Below are 23,741 nucleotides of genomic sequence, written 5' to 3' on the forward strand. Positions count from 1 at the left end.
AAAGAAAAGCTCCCCTTAAAACAATTGAGTTGAAGAAGGCTAGATTCGTTGTGAAGACATCAACATATATATACATGAAATACCTAGTAGTTACCAAAAGGCACTTCCATAAGAGGACCACCATGATTTTTCAGTTACGAACAGTACAAAAGTTCGAGGCCCTTCCCAGAGGACCACCATGGAATTTGAACATATGCTGAAATACAAAAGCACACTTCCCAATAAATTCAAAAACCAATTATATTACAAATTGATTATTAAAAAAACAAGAAGAAACAACTTGTATAACTTGGTTCAGGGTGAGATATATACATGAACTAGACTCCAGAAGCAAAACTGACAGTACTTCTGTTTGAGCTCGTTTCCGCATTGGAAACAATTGTCGGTTCATCCTCACCATTGCTTCTATTTGAATCCTTCTCCAACTGCCTTCTCTTGGACCGTTTTATCACTTCCTCTTCCTTTTCGTCAACAAATGTAAGGAACGTTTGAAGATGCGCTGATGGCGAGCTTCTGTTAGAAGATTCTGCTGCCTTATCAACATAATGGCGGCTATATTGGCGAACCATCAACACAAAATACACAAGGAGAGCGAGCGAGCAAGCTAATCCGCATATAAGAAAGAGGCCTGAAAAGCTTCCAAGTTGAAGCCGGTCCACTTGAAGCGTTGCGCCTTGTAAACTGCAGGCACTTCCCATCAGCCATTTGTCGTGTATTCGTTGGAGTTCCCCGTTTTCTGACAGTTTCAGGATTGCGGTTGACATGTCAACCGCTAAAGGCGAGTCCCGTGGAAAGGCCTGATAAGAAACAAAAACAAAAAATAAAACTAGGTAAGTGAATCTTTGTCAACAAATAAACAGCACATTCCTCGTCATCTTGAAGCAGAACAAAGAAACACAGCTAATCCTTTGCTTTTGCCTTTGAAGAACTGACTGGTTTATTTGAAGCCCATTGATTTGTCTTGATCTTAGCTTTAACTTGGGTTGGGTTTGGCAATTATTTTTTTTGCAGTTTTTTTTGTTGGTTTTTTTTCGTCTTTCAAAAAACTATTTCACTTTTAAGATCTACAAGACTAGATGAACCTAAAAAAAATTTAAATTTTTTTTTTTTGTTGAAATAAGTGCACTAATTATTTTATTAGTATTATTTTTTTGAAGATCTTTTTTTGATTTTTTTTTTTTACTTTTTAAATTATTCAAAACTAGACAAACTTGAAAATTAAAAATTTCAACATGATTTTAAAAAATTCACCAAAGACACAAAAAAAATAAAAATAAATTGTGACATTTTTAGCTGTTGTCAAACAGCCAAACAGATAAGCTAATAAACACACTACCATTATACAAAAACTAAGCTCTTGAGGTTGCCTCATAATTAGCTCAGTCAGACACACTTGAGAACCAAGCTTTCTTCCATTTCAAAGCTTGTTGCTTTTTTAGCGAAACTTAAGAAAATTAGTGTTTGACCAATAAAAGAAAAAAAAAAAAAAAAAAAACCATAGAAGTAGTGACGTTGATGAAGAATTACTTACAAATCCCCATCCACTTTTGGTAAATTGTGGACCTACAATACTGTATTCACAACGAGTTGAGAGGAAGATTTCTAGATATGCTCGCTCATCAACCACCGCAGCAACGCCACCCTTCTTGTTGGGACCCTTTTTCAAGGCTTCATCATAGTCTTCTGGCGAATTAAGTGGAATGAGTCTAGACTCATGAATGCCATACTCATTGGTGAGATAATTTCCTGAGAATGAACCCTGTTGGTAGCCGATGGGTTCATTGCTCATTATTAAACTCTCAATTCCATCAACGGGGGAAGAAAGTTGCTGCACTGTGAGGATTGAGGTCAGACTTGCAGTGTAACTGGAATTGATTATCAGAACCACAAATAGCCATATGATAAGCACGAAGCGACCGAGACTGCTCATTGTTGTTTCCCCTGCATTAAACAGCGAAAAAAATATGCATCATTATTACTTGAGTTCCATTTGGGAAGAGAAGACTGTAAAACTAGTGATGAATTACGTACTGTGGGAAAAGAACATAGTTGAAAAGCTAAACCTGCAAAGTGAAAGCACAAAGATAAGCAATCCCAAGCAAAAAAAAAGAGAAGAAGATAAGCAATCAAGAGACTTAGATAAGGTGATTAATAACTTCAAAAATACGCATCAATGTAAGAGAAAGGAAAGAGGGGACAGCCACCACAAACAATTTTGTTGCGGCCTTACATATTTACGCTCCATTAGTTTGAGCGGAAAACATGAAAAACTTTTTTCAGATTTCTGAAGAAAAAGTTTTCCTACGTTTGGTTGTGGCCTTGGAAATTAATGTGTTACTAGTTGTATTAGTGGTGGACGTAGTGGTGTTAGTGGTGGAGGTGGAAGCGGAGGTGGAGGTAACGGTGGCGGTGGTAAGACTTTAGTCTGGAAAATGTTTTTCACCTTTTAAAAGTGAAAGATATTTTCTGCTCAAATGAACTTGTTTTCCATTGAGCACGGAAGTTGGCTTTCATTTTCCGTTGTACCAATTCAGCAAATGCGGAAAATGTTTTCCAAAAAATATATTTCGCCAAAACAAACAGAGCATTAGTGATTTAAACTTGTCTTAACAATTATATTATTATATATCTAGTTGTTTGAAATATATTCTCATCCGTCTACTTTTGATCTTCTGTTTTCATGAAAATAATATACAAAAAGCAGAGAGTTCTTTCTATAATCACTTAGAAGCCGTGACCAATGGAAGACTCATGCACAGTTTTGACTTGGAGAAAGGAGTGAGGAATGTTAGAATTTCCCATCTTTACCTTCACCTACTCCACTACACACTCCACTTCACCTACCTCCACTTCACCACACACTCCACTTCACCTAACCCACTATCACCTCCACTACACCTACTACCACATTTTCTTCTATATACTCCACTTCACCTAACCCACTATCACCTCCACTACACCTACTACCACATTTTCTTCTATATATAGATTGTATAGGAATTGTAATTTATAAATCTTGTACAACATCAAGATATCAATCAATAATACATCTATTTGTTACATGGTATCAGAGCCAGGTTAACAACCTAATCATTCTGCTTCACCGACGGGCGGCCGCCTCGCCTTGGCTGCCCGCCGGACCTCTACACATACCCAGACTGTAACTTCATCTTCCTCTCTCTTACCTCTCGGCTCTCTCAGACCATGACAGCCATCTCTCTCTCTCTAGAGACCATACCATGACAGCCATCTCTCTCTCTCTCTAGAGACCACACCATGACTCACACATCTCTCTCTCTAGAGACCAAAGAACACACACCACTCAAAGAAAAGCCGCCTCCTCGTGGCCTCCATCACTCATGTCTCGGCGTTTTACGTCCAGAAGATAATGTGGCTGGGTATTATCAGCAGCAGGTGGAAATGCTGGAAGGCTTTAATGAAATGGATGCTTTAGCACAGCGTGGGTTTCTCATAGGAATGTCAAAGGAAGATAAGGAAAAGTTGGCTAGAAGTGAAACAACAGCCCCTCCAGCTCCTCCTTCAATTTCCCGACGACTATGTTCGAACCCTAGACGAATATTCCGGCGAATCTTCCTCCGGCTGAACGTTCACAGATTGATACTCGGAAGTAGTATCCTCGATCTACATCAATTTTATCGCCGCACACAGTTACCGGACACTTCACCGGCTGAACGTTCCATTCCTCCGCCAGGATCGCTCGAGCTTGATCACAGAGCTTCTTCACCTCCGCCTCCGGCAGTGGCTTGCACTCCATCAAGTGCTCGATTTGCCGTTCCAGATCCGATTGAGAGGCCATCGTCGAAGGATCTGATGATCATGGCTTTCCGGCGCGTCGCGGCCTTGGAGGAGGATTACGGCCTTGTTTGGTTTCAGAAACTTCACCATTTCGCATTCCTTCGAGCTCTCTCTCTCTCAGAGGGTCTCTCTCTCATTTCTTTTTGATTGGATCTGTGTGAATGGGGGTGGGTTTGAAATTCCTAATGATTTATCTCTCTAGCTCTCTCTCTCGGCAACACAGGGGGGACATAGCACACATTGTCACTCTCTCTCTCTAATAATCACCCCACATGCCTCAAGATATTTCACGTGGGTACTCCACCTCCATAGACACATCAAATATTTTATTCACACCCAAAATCATCATTTTCCACCGCCCCACTTTTTAAACATATTATTATTATTATTATTATTATTATTTTAAATATATTATTATTATTTCTTTCTTTTATTTTTATTTTTATTTTTATTTTTATTTTTATTTTTCACTTTATTAAAAAAAAAAAAAAAATAATAATAATAATAATTGCAACCAATTTACAAATTTGCACAATACACTCATTTTATTCATATCGGGATCAACCCCGATCCACATTTTACACCAAAAAAAAAAAAAAAAAAAAAAAAAAAAATTAACTGCCAGCCGAATGGTTAATCTTTTGAGGCAGCTTCAGAATACACTATCACCATCTGCCATATCGGGATCAACCCCGATCCACATTTTACACAAAAAAAAAAAAAAAAAAAAAAAAACAACAGCTTTGTTTTCTTTTCTGCAGACGGCCACCCACCGACCTACTCTGCCGCCGGTCTCTTCTTTTTGCCTCCGTCCTGGGCGGCCCTTGCCGGTGTTGCCTCCGTGTTTCCCACTCCACTGGGCATGATCACTACTCTCTGCTCCTCCACTGCAGCATATGGCGGACCTCCAAAACGGAACATCACGGTGGCCTTCCGCTTCAACTCCTTGTTTTCTGCTTTCAGTACACTTATCTCTGCTCGCGCATCCTTATACATGCGTTGGAGCAGAGCCAGCTGGGAGTTTAAATGCTGCACCTCATTTGTCCTACTCTGCAGCCGGTTCGACAAGTTTGTGACCGCCGTCATGCTTTCCACACATGCCTTCAGAGTATACTGATTGGCCTCCACATCCGACTGCACTGCCATTCTTTGCTCCACCGACCGCATCGGAAAGTTCAACGGAGCAAACTCCGGGGTGCTTGGTTGAGTTTCCAGTGCCACCGCACCAGTTCTCTCTCTTGTTGACTCGTTGAGGTCGGGAAAGAGGGTGAGCAGCCCGCGGGAAGACGAAGCCATTTTTCTGGGCTACAAAATGTTCCACAGTTTCTCTCTCCGAAGAGGCAGAGTTTTTTCAGAGAAGGGTTGGTTTCAGAGGTTTCAGAATGGTATGCCTCCGCCTCAGCCTTCGTCTTGGTTAAATAGCAAAGGTAGCCACGCGCATCGCGCGCCTCTTGCCACCAGCCGACAAACGGGCACGCAAGCCAAGGCGCCCACGTGCCTCGCCATCATGTCCGGCACACCTTTTGATGAATTGGGCACGCCTTTTGATGGCACGCCTTTTTATAGATTGGGCACGCCTTTTGATGGCACGCCTTTTGAAAGATTGGGCACACCTTTTGAGGGTGCGACTTTTTAAGGGTCCGACAAGACTCTGTAAACTGTCCCGACATAGATTCCGGTTAGTTTCTACAAGGGTCCGACAAGACTCTGTAAACTGTCCCGACATAGATTCCGGTTAGTTTCTACAAGGGTCCGACAAGACTCTGTAAACTGTCCCGACATTGATTCCGGTTAGTTTCTACAAGGGTCCGACAAGACTCCGTAAACTGTCTGCTACAACGGTCCGACATGACCCCGTAAACTGTCTTCTACAACGGTCCGACATGACCCCATAAACTGTCTTCTACAACGGTCCGACATGACCCCATAAACTGTCTTCTACAACGGTCCGACATGACCCCATAAACTGTCTTCTACAACGGTCCGACATGACCCCATAAACTGTCTTCTACATCGGTCTGACACCACCATACAGTGTCCTCTACAACGTTATGACACCCCATACAGTGTCTTCACCAACGGTCTGACACGACCATACAGTGTCTCCTATCCTTTTTTATTTTTATGTATTTTCTTGTTTTGTTACTCTCTCCAAACTCAAGTTGGTTAGTTTCTCTCCTCCTTGAGTTTGCGGGGGGCTGTTAGAATTTCCCATCTTTACCTTCACCTACTCCACTACATACTCCACTTCACCTACCTCCACTTCACCACACACTCCACTTCACCTAACCCACTATCACCTCCACTACACCTACTACCACATTTTCTTCTATATACTCCACTTCACCTAACCCACTATCACCTCCACTACACCTACTACCACATTTTCTTCTATATATAGATTGTATAGGAATTGTAATTTATAAATCTTGTACAACATCAAGATATCAATCAATAATACATCTATTTGTTACAAGGAATCATCTTTTCGACTCTTTTTCAGCTCTAGACACTCGGATTTTCAATATTCCTTTCTATTTCTCATTGAATGGATGGCATCTTATGAAAATCCTAGCTATTCTTGGTATTGGGAAATCTCATTGCTATTACTCAAACAAAGACAAATGTTTGCATATTTGTCCATAGGTCAAATCGGATATGTAATTATTGGAATAATTGTTGCAGCCTCAAATGATGGAAAGGGGACTTCAGACTTCAAAGCACACTAATATTGATGTATATGTACTAATAAAACGTTCATTATTAATTCTCAGAATCTATGTAATTGAACAATATTTCTTAGGCACTTACCATAGAATAGTGGTGAATTGTTTCCTAGGAGGGCCGCGGAATTCATCATTGATTCTATGCTCCAAAATCCAAATAACCACTCCCACGGCTAGGAAAAAAACAGCAGTGACAGACCACATCATCGGAGTGAATGGCCTCAAGAAAGCCCAACCATTAGAGTTCAATCTCCTAACTGGTGCCACCACGACTAGCCCAGACTCAATATATGGCTGTGTAAAATCCGCCATCCTTGTACGGTCAGTGATGATCGCAATGTCACCTACTGCAGCATCATAGACCTATACAGACGAAGAAACCAGAAATTTAAAATGAGATAAAGCAGAAAACCTTTAAATTTATGATAAGAACTCGGTATCTCATACTCACACCCGCTGTTATCAAGCGCACAAGATCAGTGCAGCTCGGGTTATTAATACCATCCCCAAATGGTATCAACTTATATGGGACAGCGTAAGGCAACAAGTTCACTGCAGCAGTGAAAACATCAATGCAGTACCCTTTGAACGTATCAGTGCCTGGCACTTTTGCTACGAATTCGCGATAACTAACATGATTTGGGACTCCAATTCTTAATTGCCTTCCGTTGTTTGGAAAAACCCATCCGCGAGGTTTCTGGGCTGTTTGTCCAGGCCAGATTACACTATACAGTTGTTGACTTGAACTAGACCGGTTAGGTGGTTTTGTGTAGAGTGTGTCTGGAGGCACAACTGACAAGCCAGAATAATTAGACCAATAACCGACCCTTCTAACCCCCGAGCCAATCACATTGATTACATCAAATGCAGGACGAATGAGTGACTTGTCTGGATCAAACCTGATCGGCCCTGTCAAACCTGTGAAATTGACCTTTAAAATGCTGTCGAGCAATAATTTCCCTCCATTAAAGATGCTCATAGCATCTAGATGCAAATTCCCTCCATTTAGTTCACTTAACCTCGAATCATTTGAAAAGGAAATGTGTCCACCCTGATTGAAAAAAGCATCAATTGCATTTGCAAGCATCCAAACAGTGTCATAGGCATACAGACCATAAGTACTCAACCCAACAGGGCCATTAGCTGTTTGGTTACTTGTAATTGTCAAGTTTTTCCACCTAGAAGCAAAGTTTCTTTTTAGTTTTGTATCTGGTGTGTAAATACGTAACGTGATAAGTCCTTGGATTTTGTCCATTGTCTCCCGAGGGAGAGGAGAGTTAGTGTCAAGGATGGTAGAGAGCCAATTTGTAGCTATCCAAACATACCCACTTCCCGTCATACCAAGATATTGTGCCACGGAAAGCACATCTAGACCCGAACTGGGATGCATATGAACAACAAGAATCCGAGACTCTGCTAAAGCAACCTGAACCAAGACATCTTGGATCTCAGTTTGGCTAGCTTGAGAAGTCAAAGGTGCTTTGTAAGAGATCTGACAGCGTTTCATGGCAAGTTGGTCTGCTAACGCACTTATCCCATTCCTCCCATAATCGTCATCAACATAGATTGCAATTACTTCTCTCCATTCATAGTACTGAACAATGTCAGCAATTGCAGCCATCTGAAACAGGTCATTCTGTGATGTTCTCACGAAGAACGGATACTGAAGTGAAGACAAGGTCGGGTCTGTTGCTGAAAAAGACAATAGAGGGACTTGGAGCTCATTTGCAATATGGGAAATCACGTGAGCTAGATCAGAAGCCTGTGGGCCAATAATTGCCACAGTATCGGTCTCCATGAACTTTAAAGCTGTTATCATAAGAAAGTTACAAATTATAAGACTATGATGACTATTGAGATTATGAATTGCTTGTCTAGATGAAGAAATCAACATGAAGCTTGGGAGGAAGAAAAAATAGATATTGCAGGTACATATATATACCCTGAGCGATACTCAAAAATCCACTATGATTGGAGTTGAGCATAGTCACTTTCAGCTTGGTTCCTCCAAGAATTGCAGGGTCAGAATTCACATCTTCAATGGCAGCTTTTAAGGCAACTTTTGCAACTTTGCCGATTGCAGAATTGAAAGTGATTATTGACCCAATGTTAACTACTTCAGGTCTTTTAGAAGTATTTGTACTAACTCCTTGTGAAAAATGTCCATTGTTGAAAATCATCAATACCAGTACCCAAATCAGATTCATGGCGAACTGTCTAATTAAAAGCCCCAAATTTCAATCTGTAATGTGAAGAGGATAGAAAACCTAGTTCAGTTTATATGTATATTTTTGTTGGAAATTCCCAAATTACATCACCGAGAAAAGCTCAAATACATGATGTTGCTTAAAACTCATGAAATAATATCTAACCAAACAATCAAAATATAAAAATTTAAAGAACAGTAAACAAAGATTGTTTGGGTAAACAAATAAACAAAGAACAATAATATCATTATGAAAACTCAAGCTGTAAAGTAACTTCCATAATAACACATGAGCTGGCATGAAAACTACAAATATTAAATATACAGACTTTCCGGGGAAAATATGAACACCCATTACAGCCTTGCTATTTAACGGGGCCTCTTTGATGCAGCTTTTTCTTAAGCTGAAAGTGAATAATCAGAAAACATAAACTAAAAGCGCCCCTCCTCCAACCCAACTTTTACATAATCAAAATTTTCAGCTGATTTAAGCTATTTTTGCCTTGTAACCTATAAACAAAAACTGAAACAAACAAAGGCCAACATGAGCTCAGAACTATGTTAGCCAACAAGTTCATATAAACACAGATTCATACATATACAAATCATGCTTGACAAAAGTTGCAACACAAGAACTACCCATCATAGCATTAGCAACTTGGTGTGAAAGGAGGTCAATCTTTGTGCAAGTAATGAAGTAAAGGACAAAGCTGAAAAGAAAAAAAGAAGATGGAAAGTAGAAGAAAAGGGCACCTTGGAGTAGAAAAATGGTGGTGCACGAAAAGCTAGATGGTGAAGGACTGTATGGAAGGTTGATAAAAGAACAGTGAGTAGGGAGAGAACTTACAGGGCAGCTGTAGAATCAGACCATCCATTCCATACTCCAAGATGAGCCACTGAAAAAGGGAACCAATTGCTTCCCAGAAAAATAAATCAACAAAAATCAGGAATTGACAAAAAGCAATTTGATTGTTGGGTCCCACACTTCCAGGTACAACAAACAGTGCTAAAATGGGTACATTACATTACACCCACTTCCACCTCCCTGATATTTTCAAAAAATTAAACTGAGTTTTTAAAAAAAAAATTTAATTCATGCAATATTTTACTTTCTTTTCCTCGTAAATTTGTTAGTAGTGTAAATAAAAAATAATATTTTTATATTTTTTATATTGAGATATATATTTTATCTTGCATGTTTTTGTGTCTTTATATTATCCTAATGAGTATGGACACAAACACGTAATTTAATACGGGTACGTCGAAATGCTAATTTTTAAAAAATGTAGGAAACGATATATGGAGAACACATATGAAATATATACTCATATATATATTTATTATATATTATATATATAAATATATCATTCAAAAATAATAAAAAAAATACAATATGACATTAATCTCTATAAATTTATATGATTTTTGTTTTATTATTGTATTTTAAGTTATTTTGTTCAAACTTATAATTATTTTTACATGTGTCTGATCGATAGACACATGTGTTTAAGAGATACATACGTGTCTTCCAAGTATCCAAAAAGTGTCCGAATCTTTAAAAAATAAAACACGTTTTGAAAAGTGTTAGACACATGTTAAGAGACACGAGTACGTTGTCTTGTTAGATATTATCTAAATTAATTTTGATTTTTTTAATCTTACTAAAAGAGATATTAGTATAATTATATTAAAACTGTAAAATTTGTTATATTCTCTAAATCTCAAGAGAGATTAGTATAATTTACCCTTATAAAATTAGTTTGGTTAAATTACACTTTACCCACTTTAATTATGAGTCATGGTCCTAGAATTTCTAGAAAGAACTTTATCTAGAATTATTATGTGGGTTGAGATGTAATGAGTGTTTTGTGAGATTCATATATAAAATAAATATGAATTACATATTGATGTTTCTGGACAAAATTTTGGATAAAAATTCAAGTATGCAGTATTATTATTTTATATAATTAATTTTTTTAATTTGTTACAATTTCAACTTTTTATTAACATTTCATTATGAAAAGAAGTTGAAAAAAAGACATATGAATTACACAACAATTTTGTGATCATAATAACATTGAAGAGCTAGTTCAATGGTCATAAAATTGATGGAGGAATGAGAATAAGGGTTTGCAAGATTAGATTCAACTCCTCTCCAGCCATTCCTACCTCCAACATGACCAACATGAGCAAGGATCCTCTCCACCTTCTCCTCCAGGCAACGGTTCAGATTGGATCACATCATTCCATGCAAAATGTGTGGCTGAGATTAGTTTTAAAAAATAAAAAATAAAAAATTAAGTCACTAACATAACACGTCCCACCACTCAGTCACACACTCACTGACTCACTCAATCTCACTCACTCTCTCTCTCTCTCTCTTATTTCTAATAAAAAATTTAAAAAATTATTTTAATCTTTTTTATTTTATTTTCAGACAAATAAGACATTTCATAATTTAGTCCCTTATTCCATTTTTCATTATTCCAAAATATTAGTTCATTTTCAAAAATTAATGACAAAAATAATATAAATATTCTATTTTACCATTCTTTTAAATTTATTAATAATATAAAAAGTACAATTAAAACAATTGATATTCTCTAAAAAAAATATACTATCATAAGATATATATATATATATAATTTTTAATATAAAATTTTAATTTTATAAAATTAGTATCATTGAAAATATACCTTTAAAATGACACTATTATTAAATATATTTAATAAAAATTTAAAATAAATAAAAAGTAATTACTATGCTAAGTTATGTTTTCAAATTGTTATTTTTTTAATATAAAAATTAATTTGTTGAAAATAAACACACGAGTTTTCAATTTGATGAAATTAGTTTTGTTTTCAAGTTGTTTAGTTAGGAGTTTTAAAAAGAGTTTTCAAAACTTAATTAGAAAACTTATAACTCATAACCAAATACACAACTCAAAATTTTATTATAAATTATATTCAAAACTCATAACCAAACCATTTTTAAAATTTAATTCAAAAAAATAATTTGTTATTTTGGTCTAAAAAAAATAATTTCTATATTTATAAAATATCAACAACTATATAGTATATTTTTTAGAAAATATCAATTGTCATAATTGTACTTTTTATATTATTAATGAATTTAAAAGAAGGGCAAAATAGAAAATTTATATTATTTATATTCTTAATTTTTGAAAATGGACTAATATTTTGGAATAATGAAAAATAAAATAAGAGACTAAATTTTGAGATAGAAAAAATATATCTTATGAAAATAAAATGAAATATATTAAAATAATTTTTTAATTTTTTATTAAAAATGTGAGAGAGAAAAAGAGAGAAAGGGGGAGAGAGAGAGAGAGAGTAAGTGTGTGAGTGAGTGGTGGGACGGGCACGTGTTACGTCAGTGAGTGTACTTTTTTTTTTTTTTTTTTCAACTAATTTCAGCTACTCATTTTGCACGGAATGATATGGTCCAATTTGGACCGTCGCCGGGAGGAGAGACCGGAGAAGAAAGTTGGAGAGGATCCTTGCTCCTCCAACATTGTCGAGCACTTCAACGTAGATGGTGATGTGTGGCTGGGAGAAAATCTAAGGCACTGAAACATGTTCACAAAATTTTAGTACTTACCGCTAATACGTAGAGATATATAACAGTCACAAAAATTAGTTGTGTGTGAAAGCACTTTATTATTTAAGAGATAACTTTAGCTTTTAGATTTATTTATTTTTAACTCACAGTTACGATGATATATTTTATTAAAAAATTGTGTTTTACCATATAGATATTCCTATAAATTATTACCCAGAATTACTATTTCTTGTAAACTAATATGAATAAAAGATATGCTTTAATTATACGAACAATTTTTTTTTTTTTTTTTTGATCTCATGTTTATTTATAAATTTCTTTTTCTAAGGTGGCTTGTGGGGAAGTATTTTGCGAATGACGTCAAAGGCCAGGATAGCTCCGAGATGTCGGTTGGGGTGTCACGTGAATGAGTCATGTTTGCCGAGGTGATCACGGCATTGTTGAAATGTTTTGCAGTAATGTCAGGATCTCGAGATATTCGGATAAGGGACAAGAGTCCTAGAACGGAAGAGACTCTCAATCTGAATAAGAATAAGGCTGATGAGGAGTTTATCCCTTTCTAGTCAAGAGTTTAGGATGAGCATTGAGCTTGAGTCCCATGAAGTAAGGCTTCTAAGGGAAGTTGGACACTGATCATTATAAAAGTGAGGCATCCTGTGAGTCTAAGGTATACTTTTATTTAAGATGTTTTTTATTGTGAATTATGTACTTGTGTTGATATCTTTAAGAGATAAGTTGACTGACTTGATCGTCGGAGCGCCTTCGGGTGGACGAACCACCGCGGTGTTCTTATCTTCTTGTTAGCAGGTGGTTAGCTTAATCTATTCTGCCACGTGCTCTCCAACTAAGTTCCATGTTTGGTTGTGTGGTCGGAAATCAAACCCACAGTTTGGCGCCGTTTATGAGAACTTAAGGAGAATAAATTAAGCTAACTACCTGCCAACAAGAAGATAAGAATACCGTGGTGGTTCGTCCACCTGGGAGAACTTCGACGATCAAGTCAGTAAATCTTATTTTTCACAGATATTAAAACAGTACTTAAACTCACAAGTCAAAACTTACCTTCGACCCACGATGGTGCCTTACTTTTATAACTAGCAATGACCTAGTCCCCTAGAAGCAAGTTGGAAAAATTTCACAAATTGAAATTATTCGAGATCATTGACAAGAGATACTATCTAAGATAAGTCAACCAGAGATGATTGTACTATACTGTACCTAAAGTGTGGTTATCCGAGATCTGGATGTATTTGAGGTGAGGAACCAAGTTGTTAGACTTTGAAAGACAAGCAAAATTCTAAGTATGAAACAATATGCAAGGCATAAAGAAAAGGCAGTGAGCATACATGAAAGCAACATTCAACACTTAGAAGAAAAAGAAAAACTTACATTGAGAAAAAACAACTTGTTCAAGTACATAAACAAGCACATCGACCCAACAAAATAAATATTGTTCAAAAAAGAGATGACAAACTGTTCAAAAGAGGAAAAAAGAAAATATAATTACAAAGTAAAAGTGCAGGGGAAAGAAAAATTCCTAAGTGCTAAAATCTTAGGCATTGGTCTCAAACTGTTTAACCTTCATTGTTGGCATTGTCTCGGCCTCAACAGGCAGTGTTACAGATTTCTCGGCCGCGACCTCGGCATCAATTTCAAGTAAGGTTTGGTTCATGCCCTTCTCAGCGGAGAGGATTTCGGCTATAGAGCTAACCTTCTAGGGAGAGGTGTCTTTGGGAGCCTCATCCTCTTCCTCTCTAGTGAAGTCCAGCACTTGGTCATTTAGAGTAGGGGACTTAGCCCCATCAATGGCTTTAGATTTTTCTTGTGCAGTATCGGCCTCTTCCTTGTATTCGGCCTCCTCTTCGCCAGTCTCTTCTGCTTTCTCGATCTCATCATCAAATTGATTGGGACATGAAGGAAATGGAACGTTAAGCTGGCCGATGTCATGAAGGCATGAATCCTCGGGGACAGATAGCATTTTTAGGGCTGCCATCTAGCTAAGATAGTAGCCTTTGTTACAGGCCATGTTGACTTATTTTTTGTACGCCTCTCAACATAAGCATTTTCATCGACCGCCTTGATCTCAGCCTCTTTGAATTTCAGGGCTTCCACTAGCTCTTCTTCAGCTTTGGCCGCCTTAGCCTCGGCTTCCTTGGCCTCAGCTTTGGCTACCTCAGCCACGGCCTTGGCAGCCCCAACTCTTTCCTCAGCTAAGTCTTGGGCATTCTATGCAGCTTTTATAACGCCCCGAAATAATTCGACATGAATTACCCATATATAATCAACATTTACCCAACAATAACAATAATCTGCCCATCTTTACATAATCACTAATGAGTCTTTACAAAGGTTTTACATGCGAGTATAGATTCATCAATACAAACATATGAATCTATAGTATGTAAAACATCCATTCTCAAAAATAATACAATGCCCTTAAGGGCTTACATCTTCCAAGGCATAAGCCCGGTTACACAAAAATGATTTCTGCAACCCATACACATTAGCCCTTGGCTCAAAAGAATTACACAAAATAAAAGAGCTATGTACTCTTCTCAAAAACATCCACTCCCTCAGTTCAGCAGGATCACCACATCTTTACCTGTACCAAATCCCATAGGGGTGAGCACAGAGCCCAGTAGAGAATTCTTACAAAGTATATACAGTTATGCATACTCTTTAAAACAATGCAATTGTTAATGCTATGCCATGCATCCTTATAAGAAGTCCATTTCATGCACATTTAAAAGTTTCAATCTTTCCAACAATTATTTACAATCTCAACAGTTTTATCAAAATTTCCAATCATTAATCAATAGGGGCAGTAAATACGACACTGGTAATCCCTAGGCTGATGTCTGCAAGTAGACTCTACGAGTACTACCAAACTGTCATTTTTACCGGTATTAACTGGAAGGCTCGACACCTATCCGCGCGGCTTTCAGGTCTTTCACCCTGGACACTTAGGCCAACTTATCAAATTCATCTACACCTCATATCCGGACTTACCAACGTATTTACCCCTTACACATTTTCATAGCTCTCAACACAATAACTATTTCCTTTCCTCATGATGGAAATCTCAATGATTTAGATTCACAATGCGCTATCCTAATTGAAATAACATGCAATGCAAATGATCCTTTCCATATCTTAAGACATTTCTCCACTTTTGAGTATCTCTACTACAATGCTAACACTCACATTTTCATCTCCTCTTTTCAATGTTCATCCACATGATTAATATATTTCATCAACACGTAGTCACAACTTTCATATCACAAGACATAACAATTAAATCTCGCCACAACCTTGCTCATTTATGTATTGTCAACAATTTAACATTAACACCTCATATTCATATAACAAGAAATTTTCCATTTTTTCCAAACATTGATGCAACTCACTCTCTTCATCCTTTTAAAACAAGAAAATAAGAAATTTCAAAGACATTTGACATATTACCAAAATTCCCAATTTCTAGGGGTTTTCTTAAAACAATCAATTCCCATTTCATGGTGAATACTCTCACCCAAAATATTTCTTTTCTTAGGTCAACAAGATGAATCCTCAAGGATTGATAAAAAATTTAGAGTTAAAAAAGAAACCCTCTTTTGAGGAAAACCTTTACATTTTGAAATCACAAGGCTAATATCATCACAAACTAGAAAGAACTCTTAAATCATCATAAAAAGGGCAAAATCAAGAATATCCCTACCTCAAAGTAGAAGCCCAAGAAGAAGGGTGAGACAAAGGTGAAGCTTTCAAAAATGGCAAAACCCACTTCTTCTTGGATGGAAATGAAAATCTTGAAGAGCTCAATCTTTTTGTCTAAGGAAGGAGGGTGAGAAGACCACTAGATCTAGGTCAAATATAGAGAGAGGGGGTATTTCTAGAGAGAGAAGCTCTCAACTTAGGGTTTGGATGAAAAAGAGATGAAAAAGTTATGTAAAAAGTCGCTTTTATGATCTGATATACGTGAATCACACTCGAGCGGAGAGTTTCACGCTCGAGCGTCAGACACAGCAACAATAACTCACTCGAGTGCAAAGATAACCGCTCGAGCGTGGATTTCACCCGTCTAGTAATTCACAGATTGTAGACATCCGCTCGAGCGCCAGAAGGGCCGCTCGAGCTCAGACACGCTTGAGCGTAAGAAACGCCGCTCGAGCGTGAAAAACCCTCTTGCAGCACTTTTGTAGAGACACTCGATACTGAAAGATGGCAAACTCCACTCGAGCGCAAGGAGTCCCGATCGAGCGGAAGACCGAAATTTTGGGCAACAAGATTCTAGACCGAAAGGCAACCAACCTGTTCTAAACACACTCAAGTCATTCCAAAACTTAAACTCAAGAGGTATAAGGAAGAAAGACATAACCAGTAGCATCAAACAACAAGATTTGGATCCAGAATACCATGACAGTCGGGTAGAGACCCGGGGTCGTTATAGTTTTGGCCTTGTCTAGCAGTCCGCGAATGCGAGCCTTGACTTGGTTGAGCGAAGCAAGGTGACCAACAGCCTCTTGAGTTTTCTTTGTTAAGTCCTTCTTCATTAACTCGATCTTGACCGTATAGAAGTGCGCATGCTGGATGGCTTGGAAAAGAAAAAACAAACAAGTTAAAAAGTGGCATTAAGGGTAAACGACCGAAATAGAAATTGAATAAGAAAACACAAAGTCCTACCAAGACAAAGTGCTACATCATCAAAGCAAGTTCTCATATTGATTGAGCTCGGATATAAGATTCATATCGGCTGGTAGAAACGCGGCGATAGACAGAACGGCGCCGACTTCCAAGCTGTTGATGGCGTTGTCACCGGCTTTCATAGGTCGGTCTCCAACCATGACTACTGGGGCCTAGATTTTCTCGAGGTGGAAACTATATAGGCCTTTCGTGCCCCCGGATCTCGGCTTCTTGGGCGATGGCACATCGGTTGATTCGACTTTGGTAGGTCTCTTCTTGACATCGGGAGCCCCTTTTTTGCCTTGGCCAATTTCGAGATGGGCAGAGTGTCTTCTGAGTCATATGAGATGATAGTGACCTTGGCTTTTGCCTTAGTCTTTTTCACTTTTTTTTTTAGGTATCTGCTGGGATTCAGAAGGGGAAGATTGGATCGTCACGATGCTAGGAATGTCGAAAAGGAGATCATCAGCACCGACTAGTTTTCAGCCTATCTCTTAGGCGGTTATGGCAACGATAACTCTGTTGCTGAAGTTGATAGCGGGTAGAGCAATGAAAAGATTTATGGGATCATACACCGATTCCTCCAAATCCCGACGCATTCTGCTGCGCGTCCTTTCAGCGAGAGCGTTGGGAGGTCGGCGACAACGTTGGTGTTGCGCTGGTGGAATAAGTTGAGTTGCAACAGAAATAGAGGGCTGCTCTACAGGATCAGAACTAGATGTCTGGTTTGGTCTTGAGGAAGAGGTAGCTGGTGGAGTCGAGGCATATGCAGTGACCTTGCTCTGTCTAGGGATGTCGGGGAATGGAGAACGATAAGTTAGCATGTAGTTCAACATAAGTGGAGCCCTTCGTTTGAGGATTGGAAGGTCCAAGAGCCGTTTAAGATCTCGTCTAGGTACGTAAGACTCCCAAAAAGGATTTGCTCGGTTGAAAAAGAGCTGCAAAAATAGGAAAAATACCAAACTTCAGAATAGATATAAGAGTTAGATGCATAAGTGCAAAAAGTAATTGTATTTTTGGCCAAGCCCTTACCTTCATTCTCTTTAAAAACTCCTCGGCGCAGAGGGAAGAGATGAAGATCGTCATCAAGTGCAAATTTCCAATTGCCCGAGACAATCAGGTTGTCACGACTCAAACCCACCCCTATAGGTTTAGCTTTGTAACTTGCCAGTAATCCTGGGATTACCGAAAGCCTTTGAACGGTTTAAGCAAAAGTAAAGGTGTTAATGGAAGCAAATACAAACATACAATATCCATAGAGCTGTGCAGATATACATGTGATAGAAAGTTTAAAACTTTATATAGATATAAGTGACGTCATATTTACATTAGTCTTACATCACCAAATTCCACATATACAGAACTTACAAAAACACTTGTTCAAACAAACATAAAAAATGCAAAAGTCTCAAACATTGATCACAAACACTTGACCACTTCAAAATGGGAACCTTCTCAGGAGGCACAATGGCTGGCTGATAAAACAGATCTCCAGGCAATCATCACTGAGTCTAGTCAAGCGCCTGATCACCTACATAAATAAAATAACACAGTGAGTTAGAACTTAATGAAAAATAACAGAGTAAAGGTTTAATGAATGATGTCCATAACAGATTCAGAAATCAGAATTCAGATTCAGGAACAAATTCATATTCATATTCATATTCATATTCATATTCATATTCATATTCATATTCATATTCATATTCAGAGTTCACAGATAATCATATGTAGTACATCTATTAGAGCTAATAGAACAGCTGACCCATTTATATGGGATGTAAACAGTTGACTCATGTACACAGAGACGTTCATAAGGATCCATAAGTAGTTGAACCATGATCACATGGGACGTACAGTTGATTCATGATTACATGAGACGTATACAGAGTAGATAGTAGATATCACATGATGCTAAGGATGCCACAAATATATTTCAAAAATCTAAATAATCATTCATCCGTACGGAAAATAGTATTTCAGAAAACAGATCATTTCATATCATCAAAAAAATAATTAAAGTCGAACATAGTTTTACAGAGTTATTACTCACAGATGGCTCCAATAGTAGAACAAATAAAGTAAACGAATCAGATAGTCTATAGAGCGTGATCTACACAAACACATAACGGATACACATTGAAACACACGCTCAGAAAATACTTAACTTATTTCTCTAATCCGTGTCCTCATTATTATGTCTTAATTAAGGCTTAGGAATGCCTACGATGCAATGAGAATGTCAAAATGTAAGTTAAAACATTTAGTCAAATTTTCAAAAATAGGGCAGTCTATTCGAGCGTAATTTCGGCCGCTTGAGCGGTTTGTAAAGTCTGCAAAAGTACTGGTTGCATGATTTTTACGCCCGACGGTCGCTCGAGCCAAAGACTAAGTAAATAGGGTCTTCGTTTGAGCACAACTTCCTAAGCTCGAGCGATCTGCAAAATTCTGTAAAACTTCTAGGAGCACTCATTTTACGTTCGAGCGCAACTTCTTACGCTCGAGCGAAGGATAAAAAATAAGGGTGCTCGCTTGAGCGTAAGTTCTACCGCTCGAGCCAATTCCCAAACTCTGCAAAAGTACTGGGAGCTCACATTGTTCGCTTGAGCGCAGACTCTACCACTCGAGGGAAGAGTGCGAATTCTGGAATTTTCAGATTGCTCTCTAAGCTCCAAACTTCAATTCCAAAGCATCAAAACACCTTCTTTTGGGTCAAAACTTAAGAAAACACTTGTAAACTTGTAAAATATTATGAATTAAAGATCATTTTGCAAAATCAAGGCCCAAAAACAAGTGAATTGTTCAAAGTCAAACTTGAAATTTTGAAAGCATAGCATGCATGACTTGTTATGAACTCAAACCTTCCAAAACATGATCAAATGAGATATTTAGCTCAAAACATGTTGAATTCTTACAACAAAACCAAGATAAGATCATGCATGTGGGAATTCTTTTGAAAACGACCAAAAATGCTATGAAATTTGCATATATGTAGGAATTGAGTTATAATTCTCCAATCTTAACTTAATTCTCATGTTAATCTACTTGCTTCTCTTGAATTCATGCATGAATGAGTCAAAAACAAAGCTTAAAGATTGAGTTTTTTACCTAAGGTTCTCAATTCCTTGAATTCTAGTGAGTTCTTGCTCAATTTCTCCAATTTCCCTTTAATTCTCTAACAATTCCTGATTTCTTTCTTGAATTCAATCCTGTCACTCTAACTCTCCCTCTCTCACGTTTTCTCCTCAAGAAATGATGAACAAGAAAAGCTCTAGTGTGTGTATAAGCCTTATATAGGCTTGATTAGTGGACTTCATTAAGCTTGGCTTTAATTTAATCTAATTTATTCTAATTATTTGGTTTTGAATCAAAACCCAATTAAACCTACCATAAAATTTTAAAAATTTTAAAAATCAAATAAACAAAGTCAATTCTGTATTTGGATGCCGATGAGGCCTTCAATTCGCATATCGAAACAGAAATTCAAACATATATTTCTACGTCAGACAGATATAAACACAAATAACACAATACACATACAATTAACTCAAAATTTCCTCTTAATTACTTATTAGGCATTCTTAATCATGGATTATAGGCTAATCACAGGTGAGGGTTATTACACAGGTAGTCATCTCCAGCGCCTCTGTTGGAGTCTGGGAGGTCGACTATGAGTTTATATGTGGTGGATCTAGGCTTGAGATAGTAAGTATAACCAATGATGGACTTGAGACCACACATGGTGTAGCAAAACTGGATGTCAGCAAGGGCAATCCTAGCATTCTCTCGGTGTGCCAACTTGGCAATACCATTAGTAATCCCAAATGTATTAATGGCTTGTTGCATAGGGTTAAGTTTATAGAAGTGCAAGACTTCTCGGAAGAGGATGTCAAGTGGGAATTAGATTCCCCCGTCTAAAATGGACACAACAGGGAAAGACATATAGTTTTTTCTAGGCATGATAGAGTCCTCTTTCCTAGCCAACCTGAGTTGAACATCGACTGGAATAGAGAACTCCGGGAGAAAACATTCTAGTTTGGTTGGAGAGTCTACCCTCCATTTGAACATCCCTATGACTTTGGCTAAGGTGATTTAGGTACTGATTTACAGTGAAAAAAGGGTTTAATGTGGGTTCAAGGACCTCGGCAAGACCCTAATGGGCCTAGGGCAAGAATTCTGGGAAAATCAAGGGAGTTCTTCTTTTAATTTTCCTAAGGATATGGTATCTAAGCAAATCCCAAGCCTAAATGTATAACGATAAATGAGATGCAGATGCAAGAATCTGGAAAACAAAATAGGAGAAAGCAAGATTTAAAATCAAAAGCGTTAGTAGATCAAACGCAGATGTAAGAACATGCACTCACAAACTAATTCGAAATGGGGAAACCATGAATAGACATTCAAGAAACATGTTCAGAGCATGGACAAATTCGGGGAAAATTCAACTCAATAGCATTTAGTGCGAGTGTGCTAAAGATAATAAACAGATGCGACGAAACATAAAGATAAGGACAAGAATGCGAGAAAATACTTTAAAATGGCAAATCGCAAATCGCATATGGCAAATTCAAAGAAAAACAAAATGTAAGATTGAGAACATATAAAACACGACTATGGCACAAATGTGAAGAATAGTAAAGGAAGTTGAAATGAAAATGTAAAGGATCCAAAGACTTACAAGGTAAAGCCGAGAGCGGAGACGCCGAAGCAGTGTTTGCTGGAGTCAGGGGGTGATGGAGCAATGAAAAGAGTGCCAGGTGTAATGAACAGACGGCCGCAAAAAGCTCACAGGAACAGTAATGGCAGACTAAGAGAGGTTTGGTAGAGAGAGAGAAAATTTGAGAAGAGAGAATTGTAATTGCAAAGTGAAAAGACGGAGAGAGAAGGGAGGGAGTTTTGTTAAAAATGTGAAAATGTGGCAAAACGTAATGAAGATGCCTAGGATAATGTGCTTGTCAGGCAGCGTGAGAGGGCCAACGTGATCTAAAGATGCGTGTCAGGTATGAGCCAATAAAAATAAGACACGTGGAAGAAACGGATGAGGTGACTGGGCGTGATAGCTCATGCACAGTTGAAAACTCTTGAAATTCTTGAAATAATGAGGAAATAACCTCGGCTGGAGAAGTGATCTCGGTTGAAATGCTTAAAGAACTTGGTTCTTGGTTCTTGGTTCTTGATTCTTGATAAAAGGGACAACTGAGTCCTGGTTACTTGAAACCGACGAGTCATAATCTCAGTTGGAGTAATGTCTACGTTTTGGGCCGACATGTTGGGTGGACAAACGATGTAGGTCCATCACATCAGGTTGTCGAGGTAATAGAACCTAGGGAGCAGTTGTGGGGAAATATTTTTGCGAATGACGCTACGTGGCCAGGATAACTTTGAGATGTCGGCTAGAGTGCCACGTGGATGAGTCATGTTTTCCGAGGTAATCACAGCATTGCAGAGATGTTCTGCGGTAATACCGGAATCTCGACATATTCAGATAAGGGACGAGAGTCCTAGAACAAAAGAGACTCTCAGTCTGGATAAGGATAAGACTCATAAAGAGTTTATCTCTATCTAGCCGAGAATCCAGGATGAGCATTGCGTTTGAGTCCGACGAAGTGAAGCTTCTAGGGGACTAGGTCACAGCTGGTTATAAAAAGTGAGGCATTCTCATGGGTCAAATGTTAGTTTTGACTTGTAAGTTTAAATACTGTTTTGATATCTGTGAAAAATAAGATTTACTGACTTGATCGTCGAAGTGCCCCCAGGTGGACGAACCACCGCAGTATTCTCATCTTCTTGTTGGCAGGTAGTTTGTTCAATCTATTCTGTCGGTGCTCTCTAACTAAGTTCCCTATTTGGTTGTGTGGTCAAAAATCAACACCCACAAGACCCAAAGTTAGAATATTGAAATCGGTATGACTTCTTTGGTGTAATTTATTATAAGTTAAAATGTTGATAATTATAAAGCAAAAATCAAAAAGATTTATTCCTAACTTTTCAATAATTAATTTTTTTTAAATTTATTTAAATTATTGTTAGACAATAAACTGTGAATAAAAGTTACACTAAACCGTCTAACATATACTGTTAAATTAAAATAAATTATACGTAATTTATTTCATTGGCACCAAACACCCACCTGATGGCCTCTCATTTACATCTATATATCTGCTCAATTTTTTTTTTTTTTTTTTTGGAACTAAAAAAAAAATGTTCTGAAGTGTCATTATGGTATTCGTGGGCCCAGGTTCTAAGATAACCGATTATCAGCCTGATATATGACCTAACCCATAGGAAGGGACGCAGCATCTGTGGGCTCAAGTTTCGAGATAACTAATTGCGGGCTTGATTTGACTTAACCCATAATTACGGGCTTGATTTGACATAACCTATAATAAGACATCATTACCGAAACACCAGTGAAACTCATCAACTACCACCATTAGTAGGGCCCAGGATCGATTAGAATACTGGACGAGATTTCTGAAAAGGGGCCTCGTTTGGCAAGTGATTTTTTTAGTTAAAAAGTCAAAAAGTTACTAAAAAAATAAAAAAGCTAACAACCTATACAAAAAAGTCAAAGATTTATTTTTCTCTCTACTTTTTGCACATCTTTTCGTAAAAAAATTAAAAAATTATTTCAAATATATTAATTTTTTTTACATCACATTTTAACCAAAAAATTAAAAAGTTACTTAAAAAAAACTTTCCCAAACGAGGTCTAAAACATTCAACAT

The 23,741-nt window shown here is 37.6% G+C and overlaps 1 protein-coding gene across 3 annotated transcripts; it reads right to left on the reverse strand.

The window, feature by feature from the left end:
- Positions 1-90: 90 nt before the first annotated feature.
- On the reverse strand, positions 91-9,795 carry LOC114261845 (glutamate receptor 3.6). 3 transcript variants are annotated; one of them, XM_082891434.1, is made up of 8 exons: positions 9,502-9,643; positions 9,078-9,271; positions 8,485-8,784; positions 6,994-8,351; positions 6,628-6,905; positions 2,032-2,063; positions 1,532-1,941; positions 91-797 (listed from the first exon to the last, which is right to left on the reverse strand). In XM_082891434.1, exons 3-8 carry the CDS (start codon positions 8,747-8,749, stop codon positions 318-320), a joined length of 2,823 nt encoding a protein of 940 aa, XP_082747560.1. In that variant the 5' UTR covers positions 8,750-8,784; positions 9,078-9,271; positions 9,502-9,643; the 3' UTR covers positions 91-317. The 3 variants fall into 3 exon arrangements, with proteins under 3 accessions (XP_082747560.1, XP_028057965.2, XP_028057959.2); XM_028202164.2 differs by lacking the exon at positions 9,078-9,271 and having other exon boundaries at positions 9,596-9,795; XM_028202158.2 differs by lacking the exon at positions 9,078-9,271 and having other exon boundaries at positions 9,502-9,678.
- Positions 9,796-23,741: the final 13,946 nt, after the last annotated feature.

Source organism: Camellia sinensis, chromosome 1 (assembly GCF_055761805.1).
Source record: "Camellia sinensis isolate YWXY chromosome 1, ASM5576180v1, whole genome shotgun sequence".
NCBI classification, from domain to species: Eukaryota; Viridiplantae; Streptophyta; class Magnoliopsida; order Ericales; family Theaceae; genus Camellia; species Camellia sinensis.

Excerpts from the sequence above, each read along its gene's own strand:
- LOC114261845 (XM_028202164.2), bottom strand. The coding sequence starts at position 8,749 with ATGAATCTGATTTGGGTACTGGTATTGATGATTTTCAACAATGGACAT. Across the intron at positions 6,906-6,993 it reads TGCGCTTGATAACAGCGGGT|GTCTATGATGCTGCAGTAGG; the intron begins GTGAGTATGAGA and ends TCGTCTGTATAG. Across the intron at positions 798-1,531 it reads CCAAAAGTGGATGGGGATTT|GCCTTTCCACGGGACTCGCC; the intron begins GTAAGTAATTCT and ends GTTTCTTATCAG.